The sequence below is a fragment of the Podarcis cretensis genome (genome assembly GCF_951804945.1).
Source record: "Podarcis cretensis genome assembly, chromosome: 3".
NCBI lineage: Eukaryota > Metazoa > Chordata > Lepidosauria > Squamata > Lacertidae > Podarcis > Podarcis cretensis.
In genome coordinates this window covers 50,259,340-50,276,265 of record NC_137172.1, presented here as the reverse complement: position 1 = coordinate 50,276,265, position 16,926 = coordinate 50,259,340, and the positions used below count along the sequence as shown (strand labels likewise).

The 16,926-nt window shown below is 42.8% G+C and overlaps 1 protein-coding gene across 4 annotated transcripts in view; it reads right to left on the bottom strand.

The window, feature by feature from the left end:
- Positions 1-3,689: 3,689 nt before the first annotated feature.
- The window catches only part of TRIM67 (tripartite motif containing 67), a 36,542-nt gene continuing 23,305 nt past the window's right edge, over positions 3,690-16,926 (bottom strand). For all 4 annotated transcript variants that reach the window (XM_079971337.1, XM_079971339.1, XM_079971338.1 and 1 more), the window contains exons 8-10: positions 16,515-16,818; positions 7,536-7,698; positions 3,690-5,436 (exon numbers count right to left, since the gene is read on the bottom strand). In XM_079971337.1, the coding sequence (XP_079827463.1) occupies positions 5,371-5,436; positions 7,536-7,698; positions 16,515-16,818 (533 nt within the window). In that variant the 3' untranslated portion in view covers positions 3,690-5,370. The remainder of the gene's footprint in view (positions 5,437-7,535; positions 7,699-16,514; positions 16,819-16,926) is intronic.

Here is a 16,926-nt window from a genome sequence, read left to right as displayed (position 1 = left end):
GCCACAATCTACAAGAAAAGTCTAGTGCAAGTGCACCACACCAGTATATGGTGCCATATCTATATATACACAGAGAGAAATTATAAAAAAGAACTCTGCAACAGGTGTATAAAAATGATTTCAAATCCCTTAAAAATTGGATTGCAAGAATTTAAATTGCAAGGGATCATTGAAAGTGAAGATAGAAGCTCATTCTAACACTAACAAGCAGTGCTGCTTTACTGCTAATAAGAAAAGCCCAATGTTTTCGGTATCAAGGTTGTATAACAAGGAATATATAACTGAAATGTGGCACTAACATTCAACTGTGATTCCGAAATATTTTACTAAATGGGACTAATACCAATGGGATTACTGGGTTTCTTGGGCCTATCTCATAGCTGTCAACTTACAGATTTGAAAATAAAGGACCAGCAGCCAAAATAAGGGACCTGCAGCCTCACCTGTTCCAGGCACTCCAGTCTTCCTGTCCTCCTGCAGTCTGGTCAAACTCATGCTGGTAGCTTCAAGAACACTGTCCAACCAACTTTGTAACCAGAGGTTCAACTGACTAGAATCTGAATCACATGCACCACAAGGCCTATGCAGCCTCAACTTAAGATGGCTCCCCGGCCTGGCTTTGCACTGCAAAGTTTGCAGCAGCACGTGCAACAAAATGGCATCCAGCATTCAATAACCCCTTCAGCTTGCATTAAATAGCCACACACAAGGCATGCAAGCTCCACCCCCCAGTCGTTCTTAGACTTTATTGGGTGAGCAACACAGCCAAGCAACACAGTTGGAGCCTCCCTCCTCCCTGGCCAGCAGGGAGAGGAGCTGCTTCCTTTGAAATTTAAGGGACATCATTTAAGGGACATTCAAGGGACATCCATCAATAAGGGACAGCAGTGGGACATGGCGCTGGAATAAGGGACTGTCCCTTCAAATAAGGGACACTTGACAGCTATGGCCTATCTGTTGGCTTTAGGCTGGATCAGAAACAGAACTCTCTTAGTCTTTTGCATCACCTTATTCCCAACGCTCACCTCTGGCCCATAAAGCTGTTGTGATTCACAGGAGCAAAATGGCTGCCCTGCCATTTGGGAATCATGGCCGTATGATGTATTTCCAAAGAAGTAACGTATAATAAGTCATTACTATCTGTACAAGTTCTAAAATCAGACAAGGCTTAGGTCACAGTGAGCAGGGTCCATAAGATGTTAGGTGAGGTAGGCTTGATGCTAACCCTGCTAAATTAAAAACAACAACACAACCCTGGACAAAATTTGATAACTTTTAAACAAGAAATTCAATAAATAGAACAGCATTTGTCGCTACTTTCAGTATATCACAGTCATATAGAAGTATCTTAAAATTAAAGTAGTATAATAAAAAGAGCTACATCTTAACAGAAAAGCACCTTTGCTTGCAGGCTTAAGAGGGGAAATTACAACCATTCTCGTGGAGTTGGTTGGATCCAAATGCTTCCTTCCTCCAATGGAAAGAACTTCCTGTAATGGAATGAGTTTTCCCCCCATCAGTGGAAGGAATCTTTCCAGACCATTCTGTCAGAGAAAGGGAACCTTTCTGTCCAACCCACTGGTATTCTTTCCTTGCCAGTCTTAGTGTCTGTTTGCTACTTGCAAGACTGGAGGAAACAAGGATTGAAAGAAAAAGCTGGAATTGCATGGAAATGTTTAACTGGCGGTTCCCTCCATTTCTTCACCATGAGATTCCTAATTCTCCCACTTCTTAATCCTTCCCCAATAACTCTCCACTGTTATAGTACTCTCTGCATACATGCATGGAAAGCTCATTTGAGTTGCGTATGAAGTTCCACACTGAATCACAGAAACTATGATAGGGATGCATTTGGATCAATGCACATGAAATGCTTTTGTGTAGTAGTTCTAGGAACTCTGTGAAGCCCAATCACTGAATCCTTGCAGCAGTATAAGCATGATAATCACAAATTCAGTTGAGGAATTGAATTCAGTTTCCATGTCAAATGCACACCCCTGTGCACCACAGATTTCCATGTAATATACCTGTATGAATAATAAATAATGACTAGAACTCCATATGTATGATGAGTGGAGGATGCCTACCATGAGGTTCTGAACAGTAAATGTCTGCATGCAATGGCATGCCTAGTCTCCATGGTTCTGAGGTGCTGATTTTCAGGGCCACATTTGATTTCTGCAGAAGTGTCACAGCAATGTATTTTTACAATGCAATGTATGAGCTAGAATGCCATAGGCAACTCCCATTATCTCTGATGTTCAGAAATGTATGCTGAAGATAATATGTTTTGCTAATTATTATACCCATGGACTCACATACTGCAGATGCAGATGCTGGGATAATTCCTGGCCCAATTTAACTTCTGAACTAGCCAAGGTTTTCTTTTAAAAAAAACAAGCAACAACAAATAAACCACATGCTACATATCAGTATGTCCCATATCTGAGGTGTCATTCAAGGCAGAAAGCTGGATTTGGAATGTATAAAATTCTTATACAGTCGTACCTTGGAAGTCGAACGGAATCCATTCCAGAAGTCCTTTTGACTTCCAAAACATTCGAAAACCAAAGCACGGCTTCTGATTGGCTGCTCGGAAGCCCCGTTGGACATTCAGCTTCCAAAATTAGTTCACAAACCAGAACAGGTTTTCAACGTTCGGGAGCCAAAATGTTTGGGAACTGAGCTGTTCGATTTCCAAGGTACAACTGTGTTAACTAAGGGCACATAATTATATCGGTGTTATAGCAGATGAGCAGAATATTCTTGTGATATATCCATTTCTGATGTCCTTAATTTCAGACTGCCGGTCAGGGACTGGGTGTCTTTCCTGCTTCCCGGCAAAACATATTCCCTATGCATATAAAACTAGCATATCAGGGAGATGGTTTTAGGTAAGAGGTGAGGAAGGGGTAGTTCATCATATATTGCTCAACTACATCTCCCATCATCCCTGACCATTGGCCATAATAGCTAAGACTAATAGGAGTTGGAGTCCGACAGCATTTAGAAGGTTACAGGTTCCCCACCCCTGTTCTAGGCTAGAGTTTTACCGGGCTCTTTCTGTGGAAGACCATTTCAACATTCCTCCCCAACTCCTGCAACACCACCTGCATCTCCTAGATGTTTTGCTTTTTAACAGGAGGAGAGCATGCGTATTAGCCTAGATGCATATCTAAATGTACAAAGAGTGATAGCATCATTAGAAAGGTAAATAATTAGCAAAATACTACTCTGAAAGAACATATGGTAAAGTTACGTAAGAACTTGATTGATCAAGGCCTCATCTTCATCCAAACTAAAGTAATGGCTGCATGATGTTGATAATACTAACCATCTCATTACAGACTGGAACATTTGCTACCCTATGGCAGGATTTGAGCAATATTTCCTTGCATCATAGATCATGGTTCATGAAACATGGAACAAGGACTGAGTGCTCTTTCCTCCACCTCTTGAAATCTGGCTTCAGTACTTAGTTCCTGGCTTGGTATTAAACCAGAGTCCTCTATTATGTCTGATCAGAGGAACTATGATTTAGGACTCAGCTACATAAGTAAAAAAAAAGCATTATAAATGTGTTATAACACTGAGACACCAGATGGTGCTGTAGAGTTCAATTCTTTGGCAATGTGATTTCCCATTACAGGTATGAGCTTTACAACACATTTTCTAGAAACGGTTTTTTTTGATGTGTCTAGATCCAGCCTTAATCTCATAAACTAACCAGGTTTAGTATCCTAGTTAATTAATTGCGATTAACCCAGATCTCCCTGGTTCAGACGTAATGGGGTACTCTGGCTTAATGTCAAACCAATAATTAAGTGCTGAAGCTGGCATAAGGAGAGGAGGGATAAAGAAAGAAGGAGTAGTCCACTTTGACCATGGTTTATGAAACCAAGAAAAATTGTCTGAACCTGTCCACTAGACCTCATACTAAATACATATTTGCCTTTAAAGTACAACAGGGATAGGTAACTACTGGGATCACAGAAGCAGTGTGGAGAGATTCATTCTTACTAAAATCATTCCTTTGAAGCTGCTCTTTGAGCTGGGAGCAACCCACCCACCCTGGCTGCCAATGAATAGCACCACATCAGCTAATTTTATTATTTTTTAAGTGTGCTAAATGCACAGACACAGTTAATGTCACATCTAGTTTGGCCCTAAAAATGAAGTTGTTGCTACGTGCTGAGAGATTGACTCAGCTGGCATCTCAGAAAGCCATGAAACAACTTCAAAAAGGGCTTTACTGCAATCCAACAAATACTTGTGGAAGAATATGTATGAGTGATAAGTTAAGCAAAGTCCATTTTGCTAGACTGGAAGGAGGATATGACTGGTATATGATTTAGCGGTTTTGCTAATTAAATCCTGTTGAATAATAGAATATTGACTAGAAAGGTGGAGTGGGGGACATAGGTAAAAGAAGAGGATCTAAAATCACATAAAGATGTTAAATATTTATTATTATTTTACTGAGTAGATATGGGATCTGTGCTTTGTTGCTCCACATGCCCTTATCTGTGTTTTAAGGAGTGAATCTCTTCCGCGAGATCTGCTCTGTTTGCAAATCATTTGATTATATTCTCAACCATTATATTAGCACAAAGTCACAAATCATGAAGTTACATTAGTGCTGCATGAGCTTCAGTCAAGTGCTGCAAGCAGCTATACCATTGCAGAGATCCAGTAGCACTACTCTGCAGCAATCAGTTTCAGGCCTGCAGCATATATTGCTTTAAAAATTAAGTCCGTGCTCACAGTGGAATCACTGAGAATTATGCTACCGACATCAGTGGGATCACAAACAATTTCATTCCCATTTCATCATGCCCAAATCTGGAGGAGGTCATTTAGTCCAAATCCCACCAGTGGGACTGGGTCCTTTATACCCAAACAGTACCTATAGTATTTGGACTGTTATCATCCACATCAGTACATCACATTCAGAGACCAGAATGGAAAACAATAACAACAAAGAATTTAATCCCAGTCTAATCAATGGTGATAAAGTACTTTTCACTTTCTCTGGCACATGCCACATGAGTGGCTAAAGGGAAAATGGATGAAAAGGAAAATGAGGCATTTTTTGAAATTAAAAAAAAAAAATCTACTTATGTGATTGACTTTAGATGGGCAGACCAATCAGGTTTCACACACTGCTAATGCACAGGAAATTTGGTGATGCAAGCACTTCCAGAAGGCTGTAACATTTTGAAATGCATGTAGACAAAAAACAGTGTTAGGTTACTTAACTCTAATAACCAATTCTGATTTTGATCTAAATGACGAATGCTTCGTATATATTTAGGCCAAAATCTATTTAGAAAGATTATAAAATCCAGCTCAGATTTACGTAAGAGGAGCTCAGTTGCTCGGCAGCTTTGGTGGTCTAACAGTCTGAGGTACCTCGAGTCCTGTGTGCAGAGTCACCTGCGAGGAGAAAAAACCCGGAAAAAGACTTAGAACTGAAACTTGAAGATGAAGCAGGAAACCTTCAACTATAACATGAGTTTGATAGCATAGCAACCAGTCTGTGTGGAAGGGCTTCTCATCAGTTTAAAAAGAGAGTTCTGACCACCTGAAGTTGCCCTTTTGACAAATTAGAACTCCCCCCCCACACACACACACACAAGTAGACAAAGGGAGCCAACATAATGGTTGGACTCCCAAATCCCATCAGCTCCCATCAGCTCCAGACAGCACAGCCAATGGTCAGGGAAGATGGCAGTTGTTAGCCTGTTATATGTGAAGAGAACCACTCTGACTACTGCTGTTCCAGGCAATTGATAAGTAGAAACATTTTGTGGAATACTTTCACAGCCTTAGTTAGCTATGCAGTCTCCATGCATTGTGTGGAGGAACTCCATAACCTCAGCCAGACCTAGGCAAAAAGGTATTGACTAGAGGAGCTCCCTAGCCTCAGGCCTGAAAATGCTGTGTGGGTCAGAAGTTAGTCTAAAGCAGCCTTTCTCAACTGGGGTTCCATGGAAACCTGTGAGAGGCCGCTAGGAGTTACCTCCTCTCAACTCTTTCCTGACACAACAATGAATGTCGTTGGACAACATTGCCACCCCCTCACCCTTTTTGCACATGCATGCTTCTGTTCCCCCATGATTCACCCATGAAAATGGCAGGAAATATCTGTATGCAGGTATACAGCCCTACATTTCACTTTACTCCTGAGTTAATGGGGTTGCAAGCAGATTTTTTTCTGGAAGCAATTAACGTGGAATTGAGTAGTAAACTCTCATTATATTCCACTAGATTTCTGGAAGAGTCTTTTATATCAGGGGTTGGCAAGGTTTACCTTGCCTGGGCTGGTTCACTCCAGTGGAAATCCCTCGGTGGGCAGGATCGCGTGTGGGGACTCGCCGAGTGGGCAGCTCGGTTCGGGGGCGGCTCGTAGGCAGGTTAAACTACCCCTGTGGGCCGCTTGTGGCCCATGGGCCTTAGGTTGCTGACCCTTGTTTTATATCATGTGAAAGCTCAAATATAGTGTGGAAATTCGAAGTTAGGGAAGTGTCAGAGAAACAGAATACACTGCTTGTGTGAATGCCGCCCAAATGACCGCCTGCCCTGCCCACACCCAGAATCACCTCAGTTAAGGGGGATTTATACAGGATATATAAAGAGTGTCTGGTAGATCTTTATCTACAGTGGTACCTTGGTTGTCAAACTTAATCTGTTCAACTCCCGAAACTGTTCAAAAACCAAGGCACTGCTTCCAATTAGCTGCAGGAGCTTCCTGCATTCAATCAGAAGCCGTGGAAGCCACATCGGACGTTTGGCTTCCAAGAATGTTTAAAAAACGGAACACTTACTTCTGTGTTTTCGGCGAAAACATACGCATACCAAGGCATTCGAGAACCAATGCACGACTGTGTTGCCTTTAACTAATTAGATTTTCTTCATCCAAAACTTTTGGCTTTCATGCGGTTTGTGCCAGTCCACCAACAAATAATACTGTACTACTTGATTGGGCTATTTGGATAAAGGAAATTGTACCACACATTCTCTGATTTTGATTCTGGTTACTCCCAGACAACCTGGTGTGTGTTTTTTAATAGCTTTCATCCTGATTTGTTTGCACAAATTTGTGGGGAAGTTATATGACAGGGGCAGGTTTGCTGAAGAAAAGGATCAAATCTGCTTTAATTGTACAACCTAAGTTTGTCTATTTGCAGTTGAATGTGTCAGTAAGCAATTGAATCCCTACAGAAAAATGACCAGAGTTTGAAATGGCTCCAGCTTATACAGAAAGATGGATTTTGTCCTTTGGAAATGTACATGAAATGTACATGGTGTGGAGTGAGAACAGAACCTGGGAGATCAGGACTCAAATCTCCACCCAGCCATGAAGCTCACTGGGTGACGGTGGGCCAGTCACAATCTCTTGGCCTAACCCACCTCAAAGAATTGTTATAGGGATAAAATGAGGAGGGGAAGAGCTATGTATGCCACTAGGAGCTCCTCTGAGGAAAGGTGGGATACAAAAGCAAATAAATAAATCTGTGGGAAAACAATTTTACCTGCACGTTTCGGTTGAGGCTTAATGCAGGCATGAAGACGCCCTCCACATTTTCAAATGCTGGAGGTCCCTGCTGTTGCCCATTTATGTAAAAGGTCAGGGTGTGCTTGTTGAGGTCCAGAAGAACTCCTACAGTTGCACCTTTTGAAACACCCCCTTCTGTTCTAAGGATCAGAGACAAAAATGCCTATGTTAGCTACATTACCTTGATGTATTGTACTTAATGCAGGAATCTCTTACGAAACCACAGGAAAAGAATGAAATAATCATTACTATTTTGTAGAGTTGAACCCGAAAGAAATATTGGCCCACACTTACCAAATTTCCTAAATTTGAAATTGCTGAACTACAATTTTACAAGCAAATTTTACAAATGTTGATTTGCAGTGTTGGATATGACCCCACGTAACGCTATTTGGGTTTGAGGTTTGCAGAGCCGTCTTTAGCATATGTGCCACCGGGGTGTAAAGATCCGCCCAGCGCCCCCAAATTTAGTTTAGCCACCCCCAAATTAATTTTTATTGAGCTTTTTTGGGGAGGGGGGAAGCCAAAGTTGTTGACCTTTTAGGGGGGCAAACTCAAAGTTGTTTAGCTTTTGGGGGGGGGGATTGCTCACCTGTAACAGCAGTGCAGCGGAAAAAACTGCTTTTGTTTCCTGACTCGTTGGGAATATTTGACGCTACGGAGTAACGGAGTGATGGAGGAGGGGGGCGGGGACTTTCGCTCCATTGCTTTTCACTGTCGCCAATCAAGAGACCAGTATACAGTAGGTATACATTTGGTCCCCCCCCCCGAATTTGGCACCCAGCTGCCCCGCACCCCTTGAACCCCCGGGTAAAGACGGCCCTGGTGGTTTGTAAAACACTGTTGGTGCTTCGATTTCAACCCTTCATTTAAATGCAATGCAAGAAACTAATTTCAAATGCCAGGATTTCTAATTAAAGTTGATATATGTTTCCACGATCAACATTATCTGTATCAAGGGGGTAAAAAGTATAACGTTTTGTGAAAAGAAAATTCTACGCAACTAAGTCATATGTATGCTTTGTAAAATTTCAAATTTGTCTGAAAATGTATGTAAGCGGCAACGCTACAGAAATAGAAAAGGTCAATTTTAGGGCAACCACAGGGCACCATTCCCTAGAACAGCATTCGAGCTGGGACAATCAACAGCTGCTCTTTGCTCAATCCCTGCTAGAAGAAGTTGTACCTGTGGCATATCTGCCTTCCTCAGAATTCTTAAAAATGAACCAAGGCCCTGTTCCCTTCTAAAAAAAGATCACTCCAATTTTGTGTTATATTAAACTAATAGAGGTATTTGTGTTGTTTCTGTTGTGCTTACTGTTATTATTATTAGTTTTTGATTGAAAGTAAACAGGGAAGAACTACATGCATATGTTTCCAACTGACCTGGCCATCATGAAAAGATGTTGCTTAAATGAAATAGGAATTCAAAGGCTATGAGACTAGCTCCTAGTAAATCTGTGTTTGTTACTAAAACTCTTGATAAGGTTACAGGAACAGCTGCTTAAACGGCAGGATCAAACTATGCTTATGGATTCAGCCAACTACTACATGCAAGACTGATTTGACATTATGGTAATGTGTTTTTCCTCAGGGAAGGTAGGCTAGCCCAACACTATAGCGTATAAAACCACTGAGCCAGAAATTCCCTGAATATGTGCAGTGACCACACACACTTATGCTTTGTTAATGTCACTGGAGTTTTGCAACAGAATTACATCCTGACATGCAAGGTATAATCTTAGCATCAGTTTCAAGCAAATCTGCAGCCAAAAGGGAAAACAAAACTCTTCTGGTTCTCTATGAAGTTGACTAACAATTTCTAACTCATATGAAAAATGTCATGAGTGACATAGTATTTGCTTAAATTCAACATCAATGGAAGTTTAACGTAAAAACATGTATTCTGCAGGGGGAATAAATGTTATTAACCAGCTTTGAAAAGAAGCTATATCAGCCTCCTTCTTTAGCAGAATACATAGGGACATCGAAATATAATCTTAAATTTCAATTCAAAGTGTTGGTGCTGAGCTTCAAAGCCCTAAACGGCCTCTGCCCAGTATACCTGAAGGAGCATCTCCACCCCCATCGTTCAACCCAGACACTGAGGTCCAGCTCCAAGGGCCTTCTGGTGGTTCCCTCACTGCGAGAAGTGAGGTTACAGGGAACCAGGCAGAGGGCCTTCTTGGTAGTGGTGCCTGCCCTGTGGAACGCCCTCCCATCAGATGTCAAGGAAATAAAAAACTATCTGACTTTTAAAAGACATCTGAAGGCAGCCCTGTTTAGGGACCTCTTTAATGTGTGGTGTTTTATTGTGTTTTTAATATTCTGTTGTGAGCTGCCCAGAGTGGCTAGGGAAACCCAGCCAGATGAGCAGGGTATAAAAAATTATTATTATTATTATTATTATTATTATTATTATTATTATTATCATCATCATCATCCAAACTATTGGTCCATCCATCTCAGTATTGTCTACTCTGACTGACAGCAGCTCTCCAGGATTTCAGACAGGGAATCTCTGCCAGCCCTACCTGTAGATCAGGCATGGCCAAACTTGGCCCTCCAGATTTTTGGGGTCTACAACTCCCATCATCCCTAGCTAATGGGACCAGTGGTCAGGGATGATGGGAATTGTAGTCCCAAAACATCTGGAGGGCCAAGTTTGGTCATGCCTGCTGTAGATGCTGGGGAATTAACCCAGGATCTTCTGCATGTAAAGCAGATGCTCTACTACTGAGGTATGGCTTTTCACTCTTCAATGGATACAGGAGAGTGAAGAAAACAACACACATATTTAAACAAGTTTGACTACTGTTGGAACAGTTATGCATAACATCATTATAAAAAGAGGAGAGGACCACAGTAAGAAACTAAGTAAACAATGGGTTGGAAAGGCATAGTTAAAGGGTGAGTATTATGTCACTAAGGGACGCAGGTGGCGCTGTGGGTTAAACCAGTGTTCCCCAACCTTGGGCCTCCAGCTGTTTTTGGACTACAACTCCCATCATCCCTCGCTAGCAAGACCAGTGGTCAAGGATGATGGGAATTGTAGTCCAAAAACAGCTGGAGGCCCAAGGTTGGGAAACACTGGGTTAAACCACAGAGCCTAGGACTTGCCGATCAGAAGGTTGGCGATTGGAATCCCCGTGACGGGGTGAGCTCCCGTTGCTCGGTCCCTGCTCCTGCCAACCTAGCAGTTCGAAAGCATGTCAAAGTGCAAGTAGATAAATAGGTACCACTCCGGCAGGAAGGTGTTTTCGTGCGCTGCTCTGGTTTGCCAGAAGCGGCTTAGCCGCTGTACACCGGCTCCCTTGGCCAATAAAGCGAGATGAGCGCCACAACCCCAGAGTCGGTCACGACTGGACCTAATGGTCAGGGGTCCCTTTACCTTTATTATGTCACTAGATCAATTTAAACCAAACTATTGTGTAGTACTGAAGTCCTGCAAGGATGCACCTTAATTGTTTGACATTTTTTATTACTGTCTTCCTTGAATAAAGAAATTAGGAGAGGTGGGGGGAGGGGAAAGTACCATTGAATAAGCCGGACTCCAGCCATGCTTCTCTGTCTACAAGCCCTTATTCATAACACTAAGACTTAGGGGATTGTGCAATGTTTATGGTAAATTACTATGATCACAAGGGAGGATGTTAAGACTACTTTCCATTAGCATAAGAGGGAAGGTGAAGTAATAATTACGGTACATCAGGATTAAGAGAGATTGTGAAACAAGTATTGTAAACTACTATAATTAACATTTGTGCATTAATCAGTGCGTGGTTCTTTTGCGAAATATCATTTTAGTAATATTCTTTGGTTGAAATATCAGGTGATAAAGTTCACCGATGTGATGAATGGTGAAACATTAATTTTAATGAGCATACATGTCAAATACATTTTGATCTTCAGTGGTTTCAATTTTTTTCAATTAAGTGACAATGGTTTTGATCTTAAGTTTATTTAGTAAAGTTTACAGGGGGTAGTTTTCTGCCCCCTCTTGCCACCTGATGCTGTGGAAAAGCAACTTGTGAGAGTCTGGACCCTCCCTCAACAACATGGGATAGGACAGGGAGGTCTACTGGAAGGGGGGCAGATTCACCCAGAACCTTGTTAAGGAAGTCAACAAGATAAAAAATTATAACATATCCTACAGTTTTGCCATTTGTTTTTATGTATGACATTGTACTGACAACTCAGAATCCATTGGTAATATAATAATAATAATAATAATAATAATAATAATAATAATAATAATTTATTATTTATATCCCGCCCATCTGGCTGGGCCTTCCCAGCCACTCTGGGCGGCTTCCATAAAAACCAAAAATACAGTAAAATCACACGTTAAAAACTTCCCTGAACAGGGCTGCCTTAAGATGTCTTCTGAATGTCAGGTAGTTGTTTATCGCTTTGACATCTGCTGGAAGGGCGTTCCACAGGGTGGGCGCCACTACCGAGAAGGCCCTCTGCCTGGTTCCCTGTAGCTTTGCTTCTCGCAATGAGGGAACCGCCAGAAGGCCCTCGGCGCTGGACCTCAGCGTCCGGGCAGAATGATGGGGGTGGAGACGCTCCTTCAGGTATACTGGACCGAGGCCGTTTAGGGCTTTAAAGGTCAGCACCAACACTTTGAATTGTGCTCGGAAACATACTGGGAGCCAATGTAGGTCTTTCAAGACCGGTGTTATATGGTCTCGGCGGCCGCTCCCAGTCACCAGTCTAGCTGCCGCATTCTGGATTAGTTGTAGTTTCCGAGTCACCTTCAAAGGTAGCCCCACGTAGAGTGCATTGCAGTAGTCCAAGCGGGAGATAACCAGAGCATGCACCACTCTGGCGAGACAGTCCGCAGGCAGATAGGGTCTCAGCCTACGTACCAGATGGAGCTGGTAAACAGCTGCCCTGGACACAGATTTGACCTGTGCCTCCATGGACAGCTGTGAGTCCAAAATGACTCCCAGGCTGCGCACCTGGTCCTTCAGGGGCACAGTTACCCCATTCAGGACCAGGGAATCCTCCACACCTGCCCGCCTCCTGTCCCCCAGAAACAGTACTTCTGTCTTGTCAGGATTCAACCTCAATCTGTTAGCCGCCATCCATCCTCCAACCGCCTCCAGACACTCACACAGGACCTTCACTGCCCTCACTGGTTCTGATTTAAAAGAGAGGTAGAGCTGGGTATCATCTGCATACTGATGAACACCCAGCCCAAACCTCCTGATGATCTCTCCCAGCGGCTGCATGTAGATGTTGAAAAGCATGGGGGAGAGGACAGAACCCTGAGGCACCCAACAAATGAGAGCCCAGGGGTCTGAACACTCATCCCCCACCACCACTTTCTGAACACAGCCCAGGAGGAAGGAGCGGAACCACTGTAGGACAGTGCCCCCAGCTCCCAGCCCCTCAAGACGGTCCAGAAGGATGTTATGGTCGATGGTATCAAACGCCGCTGAGAGATCCAGCAGAACTAGGAAACAGCTCTCACCTTTGTCCCTAGCCTGCCGGAGATCATCAACCAGTGCGACCAAGGCAGTTTCAGTCCCATGATGAGGCCTGAATCCCGACTGGAAGGGATCCAAATGGTCCGCTTCTTCCAGGCGTGCCTGGAGTTGTTCGGCAGCCGCTCGCTCTATCACCTTGCCCAAGAATGGAAGATTTGAGACTGGGCGATAGTTGGCCATTGTGGCCGTATCTAAAGATGTTTTTTTAAGAAGCGGTTTAATAACTGCCTCTTTCAGCGGGTCTGGGAAGGCTCCCTCACGGAGGGAAGCATTCACCACCCCACGAAGCCCATCGCCCAGTCCTTCCCGGCTTGCTTTTATAAGCCAGGATGGGCAAGGATCCAGGAGACAGGTGGTTGGTTTCACTCGTCCAAGCAGCCTGTCCACATCCTCGGAGGTAACAGATTGGAATTGATCCCACTCAACTTGACTAGACAGAACTCTAGCACTCTCCCGCCCTGGCCCTGCTCCCACGGTGGAGTCTACTTCTTCCCGAATCTGAGCGATTTTATCTGCAAAAAACTTTGCAAAATCATTGCAGGAGAACATGTGGCCCGTACTGGGCCCCGATGTTACAGGTGGTTCCACTAAATTGTGAACCACCTGAAAAAGTCTCCTGCTGCTGTTTTCTGCAGATGCAATAGAGGCGGTGAAGAAATTCTTCTTCGCCGTCGCTATCGCCACTTGGTAGGCTCGACGTTGAGCTCTAACCTGTGTCCGATCAGATTCGGAATGAGTTATCCGCCACCGGCGCTCTAGCCGTCTCAAAGATTGTTTCATTGCCCTCAGATCCGTGGAAAACCACGGGGCTCTCCAGGCTCCATGCAATCGGAGAGGGCGCTTCGGAGCCAAACAGTCAATAGCCCTGGTTAACTCCGCATTCCAGCGGGCCACCAGGGAATCAGCTGAAAGGCCATCAACATAGGATAAAGCATCCCCTACCACTCTCTGGAAACCATTTGGATCCATTAAGTGGCGGGGGCAGTAAACACTGTAAGTTACAGAAACTGATTAATACCAAACACCCCCACCATAAAGTAGTGGCTGGCAAAGGTAGGACAAACCACTCAGCTGTCTAGATTGGGTGAAACTGTTGGACTGAAAGATCGTAAGCAAATAATGGGGAGGGGGGATGTTAAGAGCATCCCATGGCTGCTAGAAGCAAAAATTATGGTCTTGACATTAATGTATTTACCGTATTTTTTGCACCATAACACTCACTTTTTTCCTCCTAGAAAGTAAGGGGAAATGTCTGTGCGTGTTATGGAGGGAATGCCTACGGGTGGCATGCCTACGGATTTTCCTCCTGTAAAAACTACATGCGTGTTATGGTCGGGTGCGTGTTATAGAGCGAAAAATACGGTAGTTACTTCTGTCTGATCACAGTTTTGTGATATTCTGTAATTTATCTTGAGTAAAGGCAATAGCACTTAATTTGTATATTTATAATAATGTAATAATATAATATAATATAATATAATATAATATAATATAATATAATAATAATTTTAAAATGAATAATAATCTGAAAAAAGTATTTCCCTTCTGTGTCCTCCACAGAATAGCTTTTTATTAAGCTTTGGTGATATTTCATAAAATAGATTGTGCGCCTATAATGCAGTATGCCTGAGAATACATTAATAAAGTAGGTTTCTAGGGCAATGAGTGAGTGCTGCCATTTTGTTGCAACACAACATGGTCTGAAAGCAGCACAGTGTTCTAAATTTAGTAGAGATTAACATTATTTCCTCTTTAAATCTAATCAGGGTTTTAAAGGGGCAGATATCTGAGCCTTTGATGTGTATTGTTTTTGGGGAAACATTACTCTCGGCAGGTTTAAAATTATTCTGAACAGAGAAAAGAAATGGAAACATGCTCATTGTCTTTAGGAACTTTTGAGCAGATCTCAAGCCTATTTTTCCATCCTATAAATGGGTTGCAAACTGATTAGAAACCCTTCAACCCATTCATCCTACTTTCTCTTCAGTATTTGTGACCTTGCTATGCCAGTGTAATATGCAATATGCAGGTTGTCTAAAATAAATGCAATTACGGTAATCTATCTGTTCCTGAGCTGTGGATCATAAGTCTTGGGCTCACAAAAGAAGGGACCAAGATGGCATTTCATTTCCACCTCACACATTAAACATATGTTAAAGCTCTGGATCCAGTGGAATTCCATTCCTGAAATATAGAATCAGCATTCCAGGGCTAGTAGAGGGGGGGAAAGGCTGGAGTTAATCATAGCTAAGCTGCTTGGCTCAACAACGAGGAAATGGATAATAGACAGGATTTGACAGAAAGGTAAGGATCCCCAAGCAAGCTTTATTGATTAATCTTTTTTGTGTGTACTGTGGACAGAGAAGCTGGGCAAGGGCTTGGGTTTGGTGAAATCAAAGTCTTTTATCAGGCTGCTGGTGTAGCATAATGCTCAGGAAAGTGAACTACAAGTCTAGGAGACCCTGGCTTGATTCTCATCTCTGCCATAAATTCACTAGATGGCCTTAGAAAAACCAATTTCCTGCAGTCTTAAGTACTATCATCTGCAATACAGGAGGGTAATAGTACTAACCTTACAGGGTTCTAGTAAGGACTGCTACTAGATAATCTATGTGATAATCCTGATTGGCTGCAGGAGCTTCTTGTGGCCAATTGGAAGCCACACAAGCCACATTGAATGTTCGGCTTCCAAAAAAATGTTCATTTGGGAGCGGGAACATTCAGCTCCCAAGGGGTTCGGGAGCTGAGGTTCCACTGGATCTTTTTTGTGATGAGGCGAGGTGAAGTGACCAGAAATGTATTAAGTATTCCAAATGTATAATGCAATTTTCACTATTATGCACATTTATACGTACATTTTACCCTGGTATATGCATTTTTGTACACATTATTTTGCTGGAGAACTGCATTGGAAAATCTAGAGAAGTGCAGATTTGAAAGGATGACTGTTTCAGTTCATATATTCTTTCAGAAACTGTGAATTAGGCAGGTTTGTGTTTAAGTGAGAAATGAATTAGATTTCTGCCCCATCCACACTTCCAAAATTAGAGCTTGGTTGAAGAGAAAAATGATTGGAGTAGAGACTGTCTTGAGGTAATATTTTGGTGGGGAAGTTTAGTACACGCCACTTGGATGTCCTTATTGTCAGTCTCCTCTCCATTCGCTGATTTATATGTGATTGAAGCAGGCCCAGGTTTAAATTAAGTGGCTGCTCATATTGCATCTAGCTTGGTCCATAGATGCCGTAAAAAATAATGAAGTTATAATGTCAACAAATGTCAACAGAACTACACAGCAATAAGCTTCCGATTTATGGGGAAAGTTTGCAATGTCTAGAATTGATGAAGCATGCTCTTGAAATGCTGGAAGGGTTCCCAAAAGCCCTCTCTCTTGAGAAGTGACTTCTTGAGGGGGGGAAAGTTCCACATGCACATGAGAAAATGTTCTTGGGTGCTTACCGATTGGTGTGAGAATTGCAGTGCATGAACCAGCTGCGGTTGTTGTCAACGTACATAGCCCATGCCTTGTCATCCTTTCCTAGCATCATGTCCTTGACGACGTTGATTCTAGCAATTCCAAAGGCTGGATCTGGATGGTTATCATAACGGTCTACATGCAGTTCCCAATAGTGGATTCCCTTTGAGAAAGCTGCTGTGCCCAGGATGACGCGGTCATCATAGCTACTGCAAGTAGCAGTCTGGTTGTCGTTTGAAAGGACTATGTCCCGATGGGCTGAAGAGGGATCAAATGTAAACCAGGCCACTATTGAGAAAGAAAGTGTAGACGGATTAGAAGGATGCCACAAAAGGCACTGGTTTGTTACACCCTATCTTGGAAGAGTAGCACCAGATCAGCAGGTGAAGAAGACAG